The sequence below is a fragment of the Pseudopipra pipra genome, chromosome Z (assembly GCF_036250125.1).
Source record: "Pseudopipra pipra isolate bDixPip1 chromosome Z, bDixPip1.hap1, whole genome shotgun sequence".
Classification (NCBI taxonomy): domain Eukaryota; kingdom Metazoa; phylum Chordata; class Aves; order Passeriformes; family Pipridae; genus Pseudopipra; species Pseudopipra pipra.
Genome location: NC_087581.1, coordinates 1,439,331 through 1,460,776, shown reverse-complemented (window position 1 = coordinate 1,460,776; position 21,446 = coordinate 1,439,331). Strand labels below are relative to the sequence as shown.

Here is a 21,446-nt window from a genome sequence, read left to right as displayed (position 1 = left end):
CCAGTGGAATAACTTCTTGGTTTTCTAGGCAGATCCCAAGTAGAATCATTGAATGGTTTGGCTTGGAAGAGTCCTTTAAAGGTAACTGAGATCCAGCGTGGTTAGTGTTAAATAATTCCACACAAAGCACTCTGGCAAAGCATAATCCTTCCAAACAGCTCAGAATATCTTCTCTTTCTATGCACATTAATATTAGTTCAAATTGTAGCTGAAAAAGTCCATCCATGTTCCTCAAGTGCTCTGAGTCCTACCAGTGTGTGGCTACCAACTACATTTAAAAAGCATGCCTTGATACTAAGACATCAGAGACATTTCCCTATGAGCCAATATGTCAAAGTCTTACTAAAATTTCATACTAGCTACTGAACAGCGGACTGGCTTTCCAAATTACTGCAATCAATCCTCCTGCCCCAAACAAACCTCTGTTTTTTCAAAACCTCTTCCCACCTCCACTGCCCTGGCCACAATTCCCTTTCTACTCCTGTTTTAGGCTTCTCTCCATCTACACACCAGATGAAGCTCAGGGAGGCAAATGGCAACTCTTACCTGCCATTTCCAGATGAAAACAGAATAAATTCACACAGTTTCTATAACCCTTCCTCCTTCCAACACTTTTTCCTTTATAGTGATTGCAAGGTGCACACGCCTTTAGGACAAGTATTACTGTGCTCAGAACAAAAGCTGTTTGACAAGCCACAACTTAAATAAAAAAGTTAGGATGTAAGATTCAATTAAAATTCTAATTATATTAAAACAGAAAAGTGAAAAGACTTTGGGAGATGCCAGTTGGAATCTGGAGGAGATAGTTTTTTCCAAAAGAGGAAAATCATCTCAGGGAGCTTCCTTCTTATGCGATGGCTTTGTCCACCCAGGCACTGACAAGACAACAGCCACCTGTTTTAGTATTACTGGACCTTATAGTCAGTAAACCACCACTACTGCTGACACTCCCCCATCAGGAGCAGCTTTTAACTGGCAAGACACAGCCACCATTAAAAAGTTACTTTTAATCCTCAAAACAAGTGGCAGGTAAAAACAGACACTGAAAATTGCAGGTGCTATATTCAGTCCCAGGCTGGTTTCCCCAATAAAGAGTTTTAAAATAGCTTGCCTTTAGAAATCAACAAAACACAAGCACTAACCTGCTTAAGCCAAATTTATAGCACAGGCAAAAATATTGCTGTACCATCAATTGATATAAATACATCATTATATACATTATTTCAGTCCAGTCATGTCGAGCAGCAACAAAAGCTCAACTCAGCAGCCAAAGCAAACACGTTGAATAGCTCATTTCTTATAAGCAGAAATCTCACTGGCATTTTTAGTTGCAATATTGGTGTTAATTGCACTTTCAAACAGGAAAAGGCTTAACATTCTCTCATCCACAGACCACGATGCTATGCCTATCAAATATTTGTTAATTGCATCCTATTTCAACTGTCCCTCCACTTTCTGGAAGGCCAAAAAAGTTGATTCGCTAACAATAAAACATGAAGCTCAACAGAAGGTGAAGGTATTTACCTATAACTGACAGTGAGAGATTCATATACAAATGAATCACCACCCCTCTCTGCAAGCAGGGAGTCCTCTCTGTTCAAGGATTCCCCCTTATGAAGGCACATACACGTCCTGATGCTTCTCAAGCTCTTCTCTGACCTACCATGTAAGATTCTTAAGCCTCTCACAGTTTTATTTGTAATTTTAAGGCAAACAAAAATTAAAATTCTCTACACTGTCTCCATTTTTCAACAGCTTGTAACTATTTTATGAAGTATGGTAGTACACCACCAGAAGACTACACAGTGTATTAGCACCACCCTTGCCATACAGGAAGGAATAACCAGCTCCAATATTCAAGGCCCTTCATCTCATTTACAAGCCCAAGACTGAATTTTTTCACTGCAGGGTTGTAATTAGGAGATAATGATTTCTTTGTCCAGTAATCCTCCTACTCCCCCAGTTCTTTTTGGGTCTGTGTTACTGAGCAATTACAATTGCTCTTCTCAGTTGGTTGCTGCTCATTCTTACCTACTGGCCTGATAAAAACAAGAGGATTGGACAAAGATGCCAGTAACTTGTCAGTACAGATCACAAAAAAGCAGCAGTATGCAGGAAGAGCAAAATAAGAGCAGGCAGTTTCAAATGTTGGTATCCAAAAAAAACCAAACCACCCCCCAAAAACATACTGTTGACTTTTCAGTGATGCTTGTCTGAATTTTCTCAGACTTTCCCACATAGTGTTAAATGCTGATGATGATTTCTGGGACTTTCTGATCTTTTTATTTTTTTTTTTAGGTGATAATATATGAAAATATCCCACATTGCAGAGCATCTGAGTACCTGCATTTGGAGTTGTTTTGACACATGCACCTCATGGTTTTTCTGGAAGTTTTACAGTATATCAGACAACATGATTCTAAAACAAAGCACACACCTAACCTTTTCTTCTCCAAAGCAACCTGGTCTAGTGGAAGGTGTCCCTGCCCATGGCAGAGGGTTGGAACGAGATGAGCTCTAAGGTCCCTTCCAATCTAAACCATTCTGGGATTCTATTTGATGACTCTAAAGATACAGCAGATTGTTAAGGTTAGCAGCTGTTAAACTTTTCATATCACACACTAACTGCCCCAAAAATTATACTTTGCCATTTGTTCACAGAACTCATGCAAAATGACTCAGCCCCTGCCCAGATAATCCTCAGCAGATGACACAGTTCAGTCTTGAATCAATTCAATACCAACCATCTCACCCCCGTTTGCCAACAGTGGCGTCTATCAACTCCGATTTTAGCAATACATCTGCTGGAACTTGGACTGAAACCAAACTCACTCCATATCTGCCATCAAACAGGCAAGGGATCTAATTACCTGGCAAGATTTCAAATATTAAAATGGAAAGAGTTCACTATTCCGTTACCAATCCCCCTAGACAGCCATTATCTTATTAAAGGAATGCTTTTTAATAAGTAAGATTTGCTAAAGTGGTTTGTGACATGACTAAAGTGGGGAGCATAAGCTAATTTATAACCTACAAAAACCATACCAGGTGTCTGTTATATTGCCCATTAACCACAATCCTATTTAAGTGGCTAAAAACTCACTACAGCTGTATTTCTATAAAACCTGTGAGCTGCTCCATGAGGAGTTTCAGTCTCAGGTCAACCCTGTAAGACATTTGGCATGTTAGTCAAGTTACAGCTCATTTTGTTAACTGTTATTCCTGAATGTACACAGTAAGCTCGTGCAACTTTTTAGTCCAAATATCTAAAACAGATAAATAAAATAATGAATAGAATGATATTTGGCACCAGTTTCTTTACACTATGATCACAGAAGTGAGCAGGTTTGACCTGGATCATAATAGTGGCACAGAGAAAGAGGGAAAGAGAGACAGCCTTGTAGCTTTACCAGTACTACCCTTTACTGCAGTGACATGTTCTGCATCACACTCCTGAGATGACATAACAAAAATGAATAAGTGAGCTAGAACTGGTGAAAAAGTGAGACAGGACCTACTGCTCCCACTGCAGAACAGGGACCACTGGCAGCTGCTGACACTCAGGTCCAGCCCCTTGTGATGAAAATCAGGCAGGCAGAGAAAGACTTACCAGATTTTCTATGTCTGTGCGTGCCAACACGTACGTCCGCACGTTGCTGTTCTGGTGCAGAAGCATGTACAAAAGGAGAGTGGCCTGATCAGACTTCTGCTGCTCACACAAAGCTGTGTATAAGCTGTTAAAGTTAATCTGGAAAGCGTGTGGATTTGACGATGAAAAAGCAGTGTTATCTGAAATAAAGAAATAAGAGTAAATCTTGAACAAATACACTTATCATTCAGATAAAAATCCCTTGGTGAAATATTTTATACAGACACCACAGTGAGGAGGAAATAAAAATCATCCATAACTCCTATCACCAATGGTCATAAACCCTAATAGGGTCTCATGAAGATTCAGCTGTGCCAAAAAGGCTGAGGTTGTCCTCCCACGTGAGCACGTTAGACCCCTCTACCTGCACAAAACACTCTTCTTTTTTCGTAAAGCTATTCTTTTTGTCCAAATGGCTTTCCCTGCTAAGAAGGAATGTGGTCCCAGGAGCTGCTCCAAGTAGAACAGCTACAATATCTTCTCAGGAACGAATATGCTGACAATTCATGTGTTTCCAAACCCTGCACCCCACACTTCCAGGTTTAGTTCCCCGGCATCAATATGGAGTATCTTGGGCATGAAGGGGATATGTGCATAGGTCAAGACTATTCTGGTATCTCAGTGAAACACAGATTTTGTCAGGACCTTAGATGTGTGTGGTGGGGAATTTCATGGGTTAAGTGGTGTAAAACACGACATCACATCGTCTGACATCCCTCAAAGTAACAGCAGTTTGTTGATATTCACAAAACACTCTGTGCCAGAGCTGGAAGTGAAAATAGAACAGATTTCTGTTCACAGAACCTTTACCAGTTTCAATAAAAACTGGTAAACATCTGCACAGATCTCTGTGGTCTAGAAATTCCCAGTGGAAACAGAAAAGGCTAGAACTCAAAGGGGGCTTTTAAAAAAGATGGAGAGTGACTTTTTACATGGGCAAATAGTGACAGGACAAGGGGGAGTGGTTTTAAACCAAAAGAGGAGGCATTTAGATAATAGATTGGGAAGAAATTCTTTACACTGAAGGTGGTGAGGCCCTGGCACAAGTCGCCCAGAGCAGCTGTGGCTGCCCCATCCCTGGGAGTGTCCAAGGCCAGGCTGGACGTGGCTTGGAGCAACCTGGGCTAGTGGAAGGTGTCCCTGCCCATGGCAGGGGGTGGATGGAACTGGGCGATCTTGAGGGTCCCTTCCAACCCAAACTACACTGTGGTTCTCTGATTTGTAGCCCGTATTCTTGGTAAAGTTCCTAAACAGCTTTCAGCACAGAAGAATGCGATAGTCATCACTTATTTTGAACAACACTTCCACCCGCTTTGGAAGGAGAAAGTGCTTGGAGGCCCTGTGGGAGCCCCCCAGGAGCCCTGGCTCCCCTCAGTTTTCTGAGGGCCCGGCGGAGACGACGTGCTGGGGAGCCGCCGCTTCCCTTGGCCTGGGCGAGGGGTGGCAGCTCCAGCCATTCAGCTGGAGTCAGCAGGAGCCCTGGAGCAAACCCTCCTCCTGCTGCGGGAGCCGGGAAGCGCTGCCGCGCACACGGAGGCGAGACACAGCCCCGCTGCCTGTCCCAAACCAACGTACCCACAGAGACCCAGACCTGCCCTTTCTGAACTACTGACCACGCTTGTGGACCAACTGGTGTAAAACCTCCTGCTTTGGGTGAAAATTCCTCTCCACAACGGGAGGTTTGGACGTAGACAGCAAAATCAGAACAATTCCATCCTTGATGTGCCACAGTTCATTAGCTGAGAAGTGTCCATTGACTTTCCAGCTTCACCTCAGTGGATGTTTAAACTGTGCCACTTGGATTTATAGCCTTTCACTATCAGTAATAAAAATCTAAATAGTATTAAAGAAACTTACCAGCAACAGCAGCACAATCCTGTATTATTCTATAGAACATTAGGCTGATCAACAGAAAAACTAAACTATTCCAGACTATGTAGAATAAAGAAAACTACCCTGAATTCTACTAGTGTTGTCACAATTAAATTATATAAATTACTTAAAAAAAAAACACACCAGTTTTCTTTTTGCAGTCACATGCTATAGATCATTGTGACAGCAACCAGCTTTCTTTTTTCATCTCACTTTCCTCATACTAAGCCCTCAGAATGTTTACAAGAATCAAATTTAAGCTCTAATTATGAGTATCACAAGTGGAAACAAGTTTCTGGAAAATCATAAGTCGTTCTATAACCATGCATATCTAGAGAAAATACAGCTTTTTATGCTACTTTTGACATAGAAGAAGTTCTTTTAAAATTTTATAATGATAAGCCTATAACACTTCTCAACAAAATTTACTGGCTACTAGTGAATTTAATCAAAGTCAACCAAAATAAAACATTAATGGAAGTCTGCACTTTAAAAAATAGAACAAAACAAAAACTTTATCAACAATTGGATCTCAACCACCTGTAAATGGCATACAATAAATCCAAGGAGCATGTTAGGATTCAGAATTCTTCTAATGAGAACAAATCTCCATCCTCATGATCTAACAAAATTTCCTTGGTAAAGGTAAATAATTTAGAGCTCAACCTGCTAAATACTTAATGGTTAAAGGAATACAAAAACTGTCTGAAAGTGAGTAACTCAGAGGGATTATTGTGGCTTCATAGGTTGTCACATTCCTCCTGAACTCTGTGCATGCTGTCAACCTGCACAAAGCCAATGAAAGGTAAAACCCTATGGCTCAAACTCAGAGATTTAAGTCCATAAAACATATATGGGAAGTGTTGGGAGTCCCCATCCCTGCAGGGATTTAAAAGCCATGTGGATGTGGCACTTGGGGACATGGGTTGGTGGTGGCCTTGGCAGTGCTGGGGAACTGTTGGATTCAATGATCTTAGAGGGCTTTTCTAACCTAAACAATGCTGTGATTCTATGAAAAGCAGCACAGCTGCTCACTGAGGTGCCCAGACAGTCCAGGCTGTGTCAAGGAACCACTGTGTCCCAAACAAGACCCTCTGTCAGTCAGAGGGTCAGCACAGCACCTGCAGTTACCTGATACAGAGACTGGAACCAGCCTTCTCAAAAACAAGACAAGCACTGAAAATGCTCTGAAGCCTTCCACATACGCAAAACTCATGAAAGTGCTTATACTAACCTTATTAAAATTATTAAAATTAATCTTATTAAAATTATATTTTACCTCACACTTGCAACAGAAGAATATAGTCAGCAAATCCATCCAGGTAGTAATTCAATTGCTTATCTTCACTCTAAGGAACGTGACTCCAGCTAAACAGGATTCCTCTGTAAAGTTTTAGGTGACTCCAGCAGACTCTTGGATAGCCTACCTACTTATAAGTCAGTTTTATTTATACTTTATGAAATTACGGAGTCACAGAACCATCAAGGTTGGAAGAACCCTTCAAGATCATCTTTGTCCAACCATAAACAGGACTAGAACCACAAAGTTTTCTAATCTTTCTCAAGTCTGAAGGACAAAGTATCCTCCCTCTGTCCCTACCATTACATTCCAGCAGCTGAGGAACGTCACCTCAAAACTCCCAGAAGAAAAGGCACAATTACTGCTCTTCCACAGGCTTGCTGGAAGAACAACAATTTTTGGAAAGAGAACCCCTAAGAAATCACAGCAACTTAAAATTCACTTTCAACAGCTCGTGCTTACAGATAAGAACAGATACGAACCTTGTGTGTTCTTGAAGGACATAATAGCTTGCCTGTAGGGGTTGGGCATGTCTGGGGCATCAGTCAGGTTGGCCAAGACCAGCAGCAGCAGCAGGCTCTGGCTGGCGAGCGGGGAGCACTGCTCCAGCTGCGGCGACGCTTTGCTGCCCACCCCGCCGAGCGTGAACACTGTCCACAGGCCAGCTGCAGAGGAAAGCATAAAACAGCATGTTAATGTTTCAATAAACAAAACTCCTCTAGAGGCCAGGGTTAGATTAGTTGTGAGGGAGAAATTCTTCCCTGTGAGGGTGGTGAGGCCCTGGCACAGGTTGCCCAGAGAAGCTGTGGCTGCCCCATCCCTGGGAGTGTCCAAGGCCAGGTTGGACGGGGCTTGGAGCAACCTGGGATATTGTAAGGTGTCCCTGCCTATGGCAGGAGGTGGAATGAAGTGAGCTTTAAGGTCCCTTCCAACCCAAACCATTGTGTGATTCTACATGGTGCACGTACCAGTCCAGTATTAAAGGCATAATGTACAAAGTCAAAGCAATGTCCCCAAATGCTGCTCGTCAAAACTCATTATCACACAGCTTAAAGTTTGACGTTTGAGCCTGAAACACAGAGTCGTTTTCATACTTACAGCACTAAAAAACAAAAAATAAACTCCAACACTAACTGCATTTGAAATTCCTGTTCCCAATTACAGCAGTGTTGGTGAACCAAGCTGACCAGCGACGTGCCTAAGTACCAATCAGAGGAGAAGGAGCATCAGAGGACCCTCTTTATCCTTCTCCAGAAAGTCCATTAGTCCTTATTTCCCTGCCACTGCTCATGGCACTCTCTTACACCACTGAAAAAAAAAATAAGAAAAGCAGCAAAACTGAAAGAGAGATGCTGCAAACTCAGCATTACTGGGGGACAAAGTCAAGAAGAAGGACAAACCCTCTATGTTTATCACATCTGAGCCCCTGATACATTCCCAGGGGAATAAGAAGCAGCCTCTCTCAATCACAGTGTATTGCATTCCTCCCCAAATGCCTGTCCAGCAGTTAATTTTTCTGAGTGTATCTTCAAATTTTATGGCACAGACTGAGCATTTCATCAAATTATTCATTTAATAGGTCAAAGTCCTGAATTATACAGAAAAAAAAAAAAAGCTCAACTAAAATAAAAATAGAAAATTCTTATTTCCTCTTTTAATTAATGCCTAAACTGAAAATTAATTACAATTTTCCCCACTTCTTAAAGAAGACAGAAAAAATTAAGGAAGTTTAGTTTTCAATCTTCTAGTCTGAGAGATTCAAGGTGCAAAGGATAAAATCCTGTAAGCCATGTGAACGCAAAGCATTAAGTGTAGTGCAACCAATTAAAAAGAATTTCAAGTACTCTTAGCCCTACAAAATTTCAAACCATTCCAAAGAGCGTTTTTCTTCAAATGTAATTATACAGTCAGATTATGTAATAAACCAGTGCTCCCTCATCAGCACAATTGCAGGGCAATTACTGCCATGTCAAGGGCAAGGGAACTAATGCCACTCAGTGTTAAGCAGCTTGAGGGAGTTCTTATAATAAAAAGCACTGTAATTACAGCCTTCTTAGCAAAAATTTAATGTTCCACTAATAACCCTTTATCACCATGGTTTCGATCCACTGTCCTTTAAATCGGAAAGAATGATGCTGACCATGAAGTTAGTTTTTGAACTCTCATGAGTTATCCAGAGGGGTAACGTGCAGAGAAAGTACTGTAAGAAAACCGAAACAACCATACATTTATCATAGGTTAAGTAAATTCAAATTTGGCACATTGTCTTTCTTAAACTTCAGCTTAGTTCTCATTTTTTGTTTTCCACCACCCCACCCTTCTGTGGCTGGCATCTGCCACTGCTACACCTTTCCTCAACAGTCAGGAAAGGGGGGATGTGGCCAAAATACTGTCGATTAATCTGAATCTTCCACCAGGGAGAACGAGGTCATCATATGAGACAGAAATCTGCACATTAATATATGAACCAAGTAACTCATATTTCAGATTCTGCTTCTTCAGAACATCACAGAAACAAAAACAAAACAACAACAACAACAAAACAACAAAAACAAAACAAAACCAACAACAACAAAACACAAATAAAAATCAAACCAAACCAAACAAAAAAACACCAAAAAAAACACAACACCAAAAAAACCCCACAGAATAAAAGGAAGAAAATGCCATATTTAAAAGGGATGAAGGCCAGGCTGGACGAGGCTTGGAGCAACCTGATCTAGTGGAATGTGTCCCTGCCCATGGCAGGGAGGTGGAATGAGATGAGCTTTGAGGTCCCTTCCAACCCAAACCATTCTGGGATTCCATGATTCTATGAAAATTCCTATATAAGCCAACAGGATAGCCATAGGTGGCTGTAACAGTACTAGTGTTGCCTGGCACCACTACAAGCACGAAGAGAAATTTGGCCTAGACATCAACGTACAATTCAACACACAGAGCTTGGATTTCTTTCACGCTGAATTTTCACTTTAAATTTAATTTACTCCTATTCTCTTGTCATTTTTCCATATTCTCAAGGGAAATGCAAATTCACCAAGTTTTCTTACAGCTTTCTAGATCTCTGGGAGGTGGCCAAGACAGGATAGGGTTCTCAAAACTAAACCACTGAACTGTGAAACGGAGGGAGGAGTAGATTACCTGAAATAGCATTGTGAGCCAAAGTGCTTCTGAAGATTTATAAACTCTTGAAAAGCCTCTACACTACCAAATACTACCTTTCTGGTCCTAATTATAAGCCCGATAAAGTTAATAATCCATAACCCTAAAACAGCCTCTTCAATGTTGTTGTGGTTTAACACTACACAGCCAATCATTCGCTCCTCCCTGGTGGGATGGAGGAGAGAACTGGAAAAAAAGAACTGTAAAACTCATGGGCTGAGAGTTTTTCTGTTCACTAGGACAGAAAAGGATGGGAAAATGATGATGATGATGATGGTGATGATAATAATAGCAATAATAATAGTAATAACAGAATATACAGAAGAGTCTTCCTCTCTGGGGATATTCCAGAACCATCTGGATACAATTCTGTGCCACGTGCTCTGGGACAACCCTGCTGGAGCAGGGAGGTGGGACCAGATGACCCACTGTGGTCTCTTTCACCCTGAACCACTCTGGAATTCTCTAATATAACTTTATTTCTTGACTCGGTTCCACATGGAACCACATTGCTAGAATGTTTGTCAATTTGAGAAATATAAAATCCTGCCAACTATTTCTGTCAAATACCCGGATACACTTTGATACAGGTACTGACTGCTTTCACCTTTAAAACTAAATTATAGATATATTTTTGTCCTTCTCTTCCACCAAAGTACCCATCACAGATTTTTTTCCCCACTCAAACAATGTAAGGCAGAGCAAGAAATGCAGGTCTTAAGAGCAAGGTATGTTTTTTTGCAACAGAGAACCTGAGGCCTTCTGTAAGACGGTTGGAAACACAGTTCACAGTCATGAAAACAAACCCAGGACTTTAATGTAGTTTGACAGTCTGTGAAACAACACTTAATGGCAAAATGAAGTTATGACACATCCATCAAAATAGAACTTTCTTTCACCTGACTGTTATTTAACACAAACACAATTCTGCAGAAATCTCAGCCCAATGCCTGGTCCCTGTTACACAACGAGATACAAATAAGGTTCATGTTTGTACCTCCTTGAAGAAAAGTTTAAACCCACTTATTTATAGTTTCATGTGACTAAGCAGAATTTTAAGAGTTTGATTCTGAATACATTTTAAAACCAACAGACAGGTAGGAATGCAGAGGGTACTTTAAAAACTCATTATACTCATATAAAGCATTGCAGTTTATAGTCAACAACTTCTAGCAGTGTCTACCATTATTTTAAGTCAGTATATCAACTGACTGTGAGGTATAATTGACTTGTGAGCTCTCCTGGGGTAGTTATTGAACTACTTGCAGTCCTTCCACAAAATGTGTTATTTACCTTCCAATCTTCAGTATAAAGGCTTGGATGACAAATTCTCTGAGCTTTCCCCCTGGACAGAGCATTAAACTAACGCTGAGGAAATTGGTATTACTTATTTCCAAGCATCTTTCACGAAATGAAGATTTAAAATTTTTTTAAAATCTAATAGCAGCTGCAAAATGCAATCACAGTAATAACTGAACTTCAAGCTTTCCTTTGAACAGCCTATTCTTCATTAAGTTTAAATACAGACATTAAATTTCAATTCATACAGGCAAAGCCTTTTTGAGTATGCTCATGCCTCTCCTCAGTGGAGCTTGGTAACAAAGCAGATCATTGCCTCTTCTCTCATCTCACAGCCCAAGTCCCCTCATACATCATCAGCATTTTCCCAATGAGTTTTATTGCTTTTGAAATTATTTTTCAGAGGGCACCAGGTTGAGGTGCAGCCTCAGGCTGCTTTCAAGACTGAAAAGGATGAAACAAGAGTTTTAGTAGACATGAATATCTTCAAAAGAGATCTTCATCTTGATCTCTCCCTGTCATTTTAACATTTCCAAAACAACAATCCTGCTCCCCTGTTGCAAAAATGGAAAGAACACAAACAGATGAGGCTATAGAAGTTGGCAAAAAAACTGCCAAACACCAGAAAGAAAACCCAACCACAAAGAAAAAAAACTGAAACGGTTCTAACTTATGTTTAGCAATCTGTCCAAATCAAGTCCTAGCTCCGCACTCTGATTTCCTATTTCTGAAACTTTCAGCATCCAAAAGATTGTCCAGTGCTGCAATAAAATCTAAGGCATCAGTAAATACAGATGATGAACTAAAGCAAAAGTGATTTTCATTGCATCTAATTGATACCATCCTGTACTTCCTCCACTAAAACCAGCGAATAATGTATTATTAAAAAACATTACAATTACTATTTAATTCTTATTACATTCAAGCAGCAGCTTTGGGAACTTGAGGGGTTGTTTTTTTTACTTTATGCTTATTATGCGTGTCACATTTCTTAAGTCAATTCAATGGCTCTCACACTGTGGTCTGGTGAACACTTTCTGGTGGCCCGTGGAGAGCTGGCAGATCACTTTGTGCTGGCTCTTGTCCTCGTTTCCAGCTGCTACATTGTGTTAGAAGAAAGCTAAAAATACATAAATACTTTCCTACGGTTACTTTTCCATGTAAGCAATTTCTCAAGTTGCCACGGGGATGTTATGTGATAATGAATGGGAGAGGAAAAAGTGGTCCACGGAATGATGAACAGGGATCAGTGAGGCAGCTGTTGTATCAAAGGCATTTTACACTCTATGAGCACATCCTCAACGTCCCAGATCTTTAGTTAGGCAACTTAAAACTGCAGACTGTGAGGAATACTGGGTATACTTGCTTAAGAGACTACAAAAACAGCAGCTACGTTCATTTTAGGAAAGTCCCATTGCAGGTTTGGGAAGATTCATTACAGCAAGAAATGAGCAAAGCTGAAGTATAGGAAATACAGAATAATTTTTCTGTGTTTTATGAACCTGCATGTTAAATATTCCATCCTCAGGCAAGATTAAGCTCATCTGGAGCATAAACACACAAAACTACGACCGCTGACTGAAAAAGTGCATCTGATCAGAGCATAAATATTTTAGGTAGGGAAATTACAAAACTCAGAAGCACAAAAATGGCTGTCCTAAATACTGCAGTAACTTTTTGTTTGCAGTTACTCCTTAACTGCAGTAACTTCTTCAGCTGGCAAAAGATCTCATAAATTATACATTTTTGCAACATTATACCTGGGCATAGTAATAGAAATTACAGAAGTAACAGTTTTTAATTTTCAGCAGTATTTTTCATGCTCTCCACTGCCTGACACTGGAGTAACAGAATTAACCCAAGCAAGTTTGAGACACAGAAGGAAAAAAGTTTTACAAACAGCTATAAATGAATAGTTTCTGGGTGACACACAGTCTAGCAAAACGAATTCACATTTTACATACTGGTAGGCTAGCTGCTCTCTAAGTCATTAGCAGGCTGCAGCAAGACTTCACACGTGGGAGATACTGAATTTAAAAGCATTTTGACACAACAGCTATGTACCAGTCCATCTTGACTCTGCCTTTCTGGAGTACAGGAAAGGCACATGATGAGTACCAGAATCAATTTGTGATCACTTGTAAACTGCATATCCAGGCTTAAAATCCTATCAAACTACCACTTAGTCCTTAGTGTGAGGTCAAAGTCACACATTTCAACAATCTACACAGTGGATTGCCATGGGCTTTATATCACATGCTTCATTATATTTCAGGTGCTTTCCTCTACTTCAGGTGCTTTATTATAATACTTTATTTTCAGTATTTAGTTCCTAAGTACTACAGAAAAGTGACTGAAATGCTATAGAAAGATTAAGAGCATGTTTTAGATTACTTCTTTAAATGTTAAAAAGAAAAAGTATAGAACAAATGTTTTAAAAACCAAGTTACTTTCTTCTTGTCAAATCAGTGAGACAGAACGACTGTTCTGTATTTCATATATTTCAACTGGCTCATTGAAATATATGACTGAGTATGACTTAATTGTTTGAGGTTTTTCACACTTAATAACACTATTGTAAAGGCGACCAGTATTTCATCCCACTTGCCAAGAACAGCAGAAGGTAGTTATTTCTGTGAAGCCAAGCTCTGCAACACCAATTCCCTGCCTGCTCCACTCCTGGTCACTGGGAACAGCCCAGTGCATGTCTGTGTATCCACATTTTTAAAGCACACCCCAGGCATTGTTCCCAATGCTGCAGCAGGACAGGGAAGCCGCAGGGAATGGCTGGGATGTAGGAGCCGCTGGGGAAAAGGTAGCCCAGGAAATCTCCACATAAGCCCTCCAAAGCTGGAGGAGTTCCGACGGGCCTGAGGCTGCCGGGGCCGTGATGTCATTAACACATTCTGGAAGCAGCTTTTCAGGAAATGAATCATGGAAGCAAGCGAAATGCAAAGATGTATTAGGTAACTGTGTCCATCCCCTACCCATGCAACAGTGTTCCCTCCAGTTTGTTATTCTATCCAGTCTAATTTTAAGGAACTAGTAATGGAGCTTGAACCACATCCTTTGGGAAGAGTGTTCCATAATCTAATAAACCTCAATGTTGAGATTTTTTTCCTAATATTCAGCCTAAGCATTACTTTGTTCAGCTTCATCTCCTTATTCCTGTAAGTGGTTCTACGAAATACCATAAAACATTTCTTCCCCAGTTCAGTGTTTACAGCCTTTAAATAAAAGGCACAGTCAGGTCTCCTTTGTTGCCCAGCCAAATTACATACACAGATTTTTCTTTCCTTTCTTTGAAAGTCTTTTCCATTTTGCTTCCTGTGATTAATCGCAGCTCCAATACTCTGCGCGACCTTTCAAATGTCATGGAACTGAAAAGCATAACAAACACTAAACTTTGTAGATTTACTATAATAAACAAGCACGTTCCTCATTTCACTGCAAAAATAGTGTTTATTTCCTTTTAAAATTTTCATATTATTTTTTATCTCTAGATTTCAGGAGATGTTCACTGTAACATACAAAATGTGACAGACTCTCCTCAGGGGCAGGAACCCCATCTATTCCACCATAACTCTTCTCCTGGTTTTGAACTTCAAAATAAAGAGACAACCCCCTTCTCCCACGACCATGAAGCTCAGTTGCAGACTTGCAAACCCATCAAAGCTTTTGACACCACAGCTCTATCAGAAATGTATAAAGACACCCCCAAGAAAGTATTTCGCCCGAAAAAGTACAGAAACATTTAAAAGCAAAGTCAACACCTGCAAACTCACTGAAATTACACTGCATATAATTATATATATTATTTACGGTTGGAATCGGCAACCTTAGAGGTCTTTTCCAACCCTAATGATTCCATGAGTCTATGATAAATTTAACATTTGCAGATGGGGTCTGCTTCTCTTAGTTGTACAGAGATGCTGAAGCATGGAATAGCTTTGTTAGCTGGAAACCCCTGATGACATTTTTAGTATCTGTAATTGGAACATGAGTAGCAGACATACCCAGACACGTTGAAGAATTAAGTAAAGCAAGTTACACATCACGTTCCTGAATCAAAAGGCTACCAAGTCTTCAATAAGGTTGGAAATAAATTTAATAAACCACTAATTCACTTCTAGAAATATATTAAAAGAACTATAGGAAGGGAACATCTTAAATCAAGAATCTTCACATTTTTATTAGCTCCAGTCCTGGCCTGTTGCTGGCAACACCTATTTCAACTCCTTTGGACACAAGTGATAAAATTTTTGAGATGGAACGAAATTCCTGCTGCGCATTTGAAGACTCTCCAGCACAACTGAAGCAGCAAATGTGACCACAATATCAAGAAAAAATAAATACAGGTTTTATGGTATTATACAAGAGCACAATATCACAGTATTATGACTACTTGAAACCTGGGAAACTAAGTGCAAGCTCGAAGAGGGTGAGAGAGAGGAAAACGAATGAGAAATGTGGGAAAAACTGCAAATCCACCCAGTGCTGGATTGAATTTTAGAGGAACTGTCTGACTCAATCATCCTTCAGCCTTGGAACAGCAAACCTCACGACAACAGAAAGTTCACATAGCGAGACATTAAAAGGGACTTGTTGGATGGTGGGGTTTTGGGGCTTTTTTTGGTTTGGGTTGTTTTGGTAGGATTTTGGGGAGGAGTAGTTAGTTTTCAGGAGTTTTTTTGTTTGGTTTTGTTGTTGGTTTTTTTAAGTTATTATTTATTTATTTATTTTTGTCTTTAATAGAAGACTCCTCTGGCTTTTGCCCAGGGCATCATCCCTGTACTTTATTGTTGTGGTCAGAATGGGAGGGAACACAGTGAACGTTTATAATCCAACCAATACCGGGATTTTCAGTAACATTTTTTTGTCCACTCAATTGGACAAAATGCGAGACAGAAACAAATGTGGAAATCTTTAAAAAAATCAAGCCCTGGAAGTATTATTTTTAAATAGTGTTAATCAGGGCATTGATATTAACTAATGCTTTTGACGCAAGACCCTCAGAAGAACTTCATCCCCACACAGAAGGGGAAGGGGGAAGAAGAAATCCAGACATCCATTGACTGAAGTGACCTGTAACGTTGCTAGACAGATCAAGGCATCCAGCAAATGACTTTTCCAGAGCAGTTAGCATTTTATATCAGTTAGTCAGTTTAGCACACTGCTCCTGTTGGCTTGTTGTGATGCCAGGCACTCAATTCAAAATGAACCTGTTTCTTGAGACATGAGAACATGAAGAACATCAGCAAGTAGCTTCTGGGAAAGTCTCCCTCTAAAGAATTCTGCCTAATAGCCTAAAAAAAGAAAAGTATAATAAAAATCCAAAGAGGCAAGGGAGACCTAATGTTTTTCTGAACTCAACTGCCTAAACCACAAGATTATTTTCACCCTTCTATTCCCTTACTTGTTAAATGTATGCAGCTCAATTTCCATGGCAAATATCATGACAAGGCTTATCCCAGTTCCATGAGAAGATACATCCCTTGGCGGACTTCAGAGATCATTCTTGCCACCAGTCATGGGGTCAAATCCAGACTTAGTTCAAGTCTCTTGCAGAGCCACGCTGGAAGAGCTGGAGGTGTTCAGTCTGTTCAGCCTGGAGAAAACAAGGCTTTGGGGAGACCTGAGACCCCTTCCAGAGCCTAAAGGGGCTCCAGGAGAGCTGGAGAGGGACTTGGGACAAGGGATGGAGGGACAGCACAAGGGGGAATGGCTTCCCACTGCCAGAGGGCAGGGTTAGATAGGATATTGGGAAGGAATTCCTGGCTGGGAGGGTGGTGAGGCCCTGGCACAGGTTTCCCAGAGCAGCTGTGGCTGCTCCTGGATCCCTGGAAGTGTCCAAGGCCAGGTTGGACAGGGCTTGGAGCAATCTGGTCTAGTGGAAAGTGTCCCTGCCCATGGCAGGGGGTGGGACTGGGTGAGCTTTAAAGTCCCTTCCAACCCAAACCATTCTGTGATTCTACGAACTTCAGTATTCAGGAAATGACAAAGATCAGCTTTACCATGGCAAAAAACTGAGCTCCTCTCTGTGTTTAATCAGGCAAGAATTAAGCAGCTCCAATGGAGCAGGATGAGATAAGGGGTAAATTCACTGCCTGCATTCTAACAGGACCGATCAGCAGAACTGCTGGACTCAGCTCTGCCAGGATGAATCTCTCCTCCTGGTCACAGTTTGCATTATTCCCTCCAACCCACCACTGAATTATGTCTCAACAGCTATAACTTGGCACCTTCCCAGCCTCATCATGTCCTTCCTTCCCTTGAAATAGATCGTTTTGGAATGAACTGCCCGGGGAGTCCCCATCCCTGGAGGTGCTCAAGGAACGACTGGATGTGGCTCTCAGTGTTCTGGGCTGGGTGACAAGGTGGGGATCGGGCACAGGTTGGACTTGATGATCTTGGAGGGCTTTTCCAACTTAAAGGATTCTGGGATTCTGTAAAATAAATCCCTGCTTGCTCCTTTCTCCAGCCTACTGCCCATAAGCCAGAAAAAGATCCCATACAAAACTGAGAAGCAATAGCCAGGCCAGCAAAGTCAGCACAGATCTCCTGATTCCCTCCTAGGCCTCACTTTCCCTCCTCCAAACTTGTGAAGCACCTGAGCACTGGTACCTGCAGCAATTCCAACTGGTTTCTCTTAACAGAGCCTTCAGGAGAGCATTTAAAAACAACTAAATTAAAATTCCTAATGTAAGTAGGGCTGGAAAACTCAGAGTTACACAGTTTGGGAGTGATTTGCTCACACTTCTTGGAGCCTGCCACCTCTCCCGAGTGCAATGGGCATGTTGTTGTTTAATGCACCCTATCCCATCCCATCGCTATTTTCACTCTAAGTGTTGACATTCTGTCAAACAGTGAGATAACTTCTTCCTCTACTCTACCTGCTGCACCAAGGAAGAGGAAATCCCCGAGTGTTAACTCTCCTGCTTGAAACCTGGTCCACCAACAACTGGAAGAAGTAACTGCAGGGAAAGTTCACCCTGGATGCTGGAATGGGCTATCAGATTTCACAAGGGGTGCTGTGTCCCAAGCCCCACTGGCACGACACTCTGTGGAACACACTTCACGAAAGCTCAATGTTCAGATAATTTTGTTGCCAGTTTTTCAGCAAGTTTCTGCTCCATGAATGCAAACGGCAAGTTTCGGGATCTTGTAAATTGGCCAGATTTAGTAAACTTTAAGAGGGACTGTAAATGGCACATCTCTATCCCCAGCTTCACTCCCCTAAGCCCCCCTCCCCAAATCTCAAGAGCCTGTTCCAAGGCATGAAGGCTCTAAAACTCCTCAATAAAACAGATGTAAGAATTCAGCATTGGTTAAGTAACATTTTTCCCTAACCTCATTCTCAGGAACAGAAGAACTGTTTTCAATTAAAGCAGTGCCAAAAAAAAAAAAAAAAAAACCTTAAAAAAAAAAAAAGAGCCTAAGGAAGACGCTCAGCATGAAAAGTTTCATCACAAACAACTGAAGTTTGGGGGGAAAAAAAATTATGAGCCATTGAAAATTGGATTTCACTACAGAAAGTGCTATATAAGCTTATCTTGAGGCATCAATACCAGCTTCAGCCATATGCACATTATTAAAATGGTAGTTTTAATGATGAAGCGCTGAGGAAAACGGCAGTGCTGAAGAATGAAGTCCTATCCTCAGAACAAGCGTGCCACAGGCAACATTTTTCATTATCTTGACTAGCAGAAAATGCCTCCTCAGCTGAAAGAACCCTGCGTCCCTGCTCACCACTAAGGGCAGGACGTGAGTTACTGAGAGGCTGATGAGCTGTTTTATGTCAGCACCTGCCCTTTGGCTCCGCTCTCTGAACTGACATCAACTCCAGAGGCATCAGACAGGAACACATTTCTGTCACCAGACACCACGGCTGGATCCAGACCAACAAAACAGAGCTGCAGCACACGAGATCCTGTTTGAAGTCTTCCTATGGATCTAATACCGATTAAATTCCAGTGTCTTTTGGGTAGATGGCCAGCGTGGAGGGAATCGTGTTGGGAAGGGTTTTGGTGTATCAAATTTGCTGACTACAAAAACACAACACTATGGGGGGACAAAAAGGCTGACTAAGTATTACTGACTCTGCCTCTATATTTTTTTCCCAGCAAAAATTGATAGTTAACATTGAAATTATATAGAAACATGTGCTAACACTCCCCAACTTTACTATTAAAGACTAAAATTACATATAATGTATTGAGAAAGTTTTGGTTCCAAAAACTGATTCACCAATTTATGGAATGAATTACATAAAGATTTGCATTTATATGAAAAATTATATTTAGAGGCAGTTTATTTTGTCTCTAGCATGCATGTTCAGTTCCAAAATGTTTTATCTTCAGTACCCAAAATTTTTAGCACAGGGCGAGGGATTCCTCTGGGCTTTTCCTGTTCCTAAGGATTTTGCAATAATGCCAAGCCATGAAGGAGAAAGAGTATGCTCTCTGGGGGGCACAGTTAGGAAATACTGTGGACAACCCATGACTGTCTCTCTGCCATCACTTACAACAGGGCTATGCCCAGGCCTGAGAAGGAGAAGCTCATGTAACTTTTTAACATAACATTTGACACAATTCTCATTGTGCATGAGACCAATCTGGAAGTCAAAAAGCCAATCTGGGAAGATGACTGCCCTTGAGGGCGACACATGATATCAATGCCTCCAGATTTCCACACAGATCTCACTCCTATCGAAGCCACTTGGCCATCCCAACGTACCCCAGGCAAGCCCTATGTTGTGTTCAAACTTTGTAGGCCTTTAGCATCAGCAGCTGCCCCTTGTGTAGAGTCACCTTTTTAGGCTTTTTAGGTTTTGAGTAGATAATTTGAATATTGTTATATTTGAATATTCTAACATTTTTGCCATCCCAAATGTTCATAGAATTGCAGAATGGTTTGGGTTGGAAGGAATCTTAAGGCTCATCTGGTTCCATTCCTTGCCATGGGCAGGGACACCCTCCGCTAGACCAGGCTGCTCCAAGCCCCATCCAACCTGGCCTTGGACACTTCCAGGGATCCAGGGGCAGCCACAGCTTCTCTGGGCAACCTGTGCCAGGGCCTCACCACCCTCCCAGCCAGGAATTACTTCCCCATATCCCATCTAACCCTGCCCTCTGGCACTGGGAAGCCATACCCCTTGTGCTGTCCCTCCATCCCTTGTCCAAAGTCACTTTCCAGCTCTTCTGGTGCCCCTTTAGGCTCTGGAAGGGGCTCTCAGGTCTCCCCAGACACTTCTCTTCTCAGGATGGAACTCACCCCACATTCTCACAGCCATTATCAGATAACTTTGTGCAACGTCACAAATGCTGCCAACCCGTCTGGAAGGAAGTGACAGCAGGGCCTCGTGACCAGGCCCTTCTCAAAACCATTACAATTGTCTGCACAAGAACAGACAATGAGAAACACCTACATGCTGTATATACACCTTGCAAAATCACCTGACATTGTTTGGTAAGAAGGACTCCTGCACACGTTATCACAACCAAACAGCATGTTTCATTAACCTTGAAGCGAGGCCCAGCAGTTAAAACACGAGGATAAAGATCAGGACGCTGGAATTTTATTCCTATCTGCAATGTCAAATGATTACATAATTTTAGCCAAGCTTCAAGGATGTTATTTCCTCTATTTCCCCTATCTGTAAAAATGAGAATTTTATACTTAAAATGGGCATTTAACCCCTGGTTCCCTTGGTCTGAATGTGAGCTGTTCCAGAGCTAATGCCCCAATCTTCTAAAGACCTCTGAGCCACCGAAGAGAGTCAGAGCAGATTATATGTACACTGGAATAGATTATACACACAGTGTGTATATACATGCACACATACATATATATACACATACAACTATCTAATTATATAGAATAGATCTAATTACAGAGATAGAGTTATTCAGATAGATAGAAAGACAGACCTTGACAGACATCCTGACAATGACAACTGCTGAGAGAATTAATTCCATAATATAACATATAGAGGCTCGACTCAGAAGCCAGCAGTGAGTTAGATGGATAAATCTGAAGGCAAATTTGAAATTATGCAAGCCAAAAATTTTTTCCTGTCACTATTTTCATATTCTGTATTATCTACGTTTCATATATATACTTAATATATTTACATATGTTATATTTATGTGCTGATATACATCT

General features: G+C 41.1%; 1 protein-coding gene across 3 annotated transcripts in view; it reads right to left on the bottom strand.

The window, feature by feature from the left end:
* The window catches only part of DYM (dymeclin), a 215,577-nt gene that overhangs the window by 132,066 nt on the left and 62,065 nt on the right, over positions 1–21,446 (bottom strand). For all 3 annotated transcript variants that reach the window (XM_064641807.1, XM_064641809.1, XM_064641808.1), the window contains exons 9-10: positions 7,304–7,486; positions 3,611–3,789 (exon numbers count right to left, since the gene is read on the bottom strand). In XM_064641807.1, the coding sequence (XP_064497877.1) occupies positions 3,611–3,789; positions 7,304–7,486 (362 nt within the window). The remainder of the gene's footprint in view (positions 1–3,610; positions 3,790–7,303; positions 7,487–21,446) is intronic.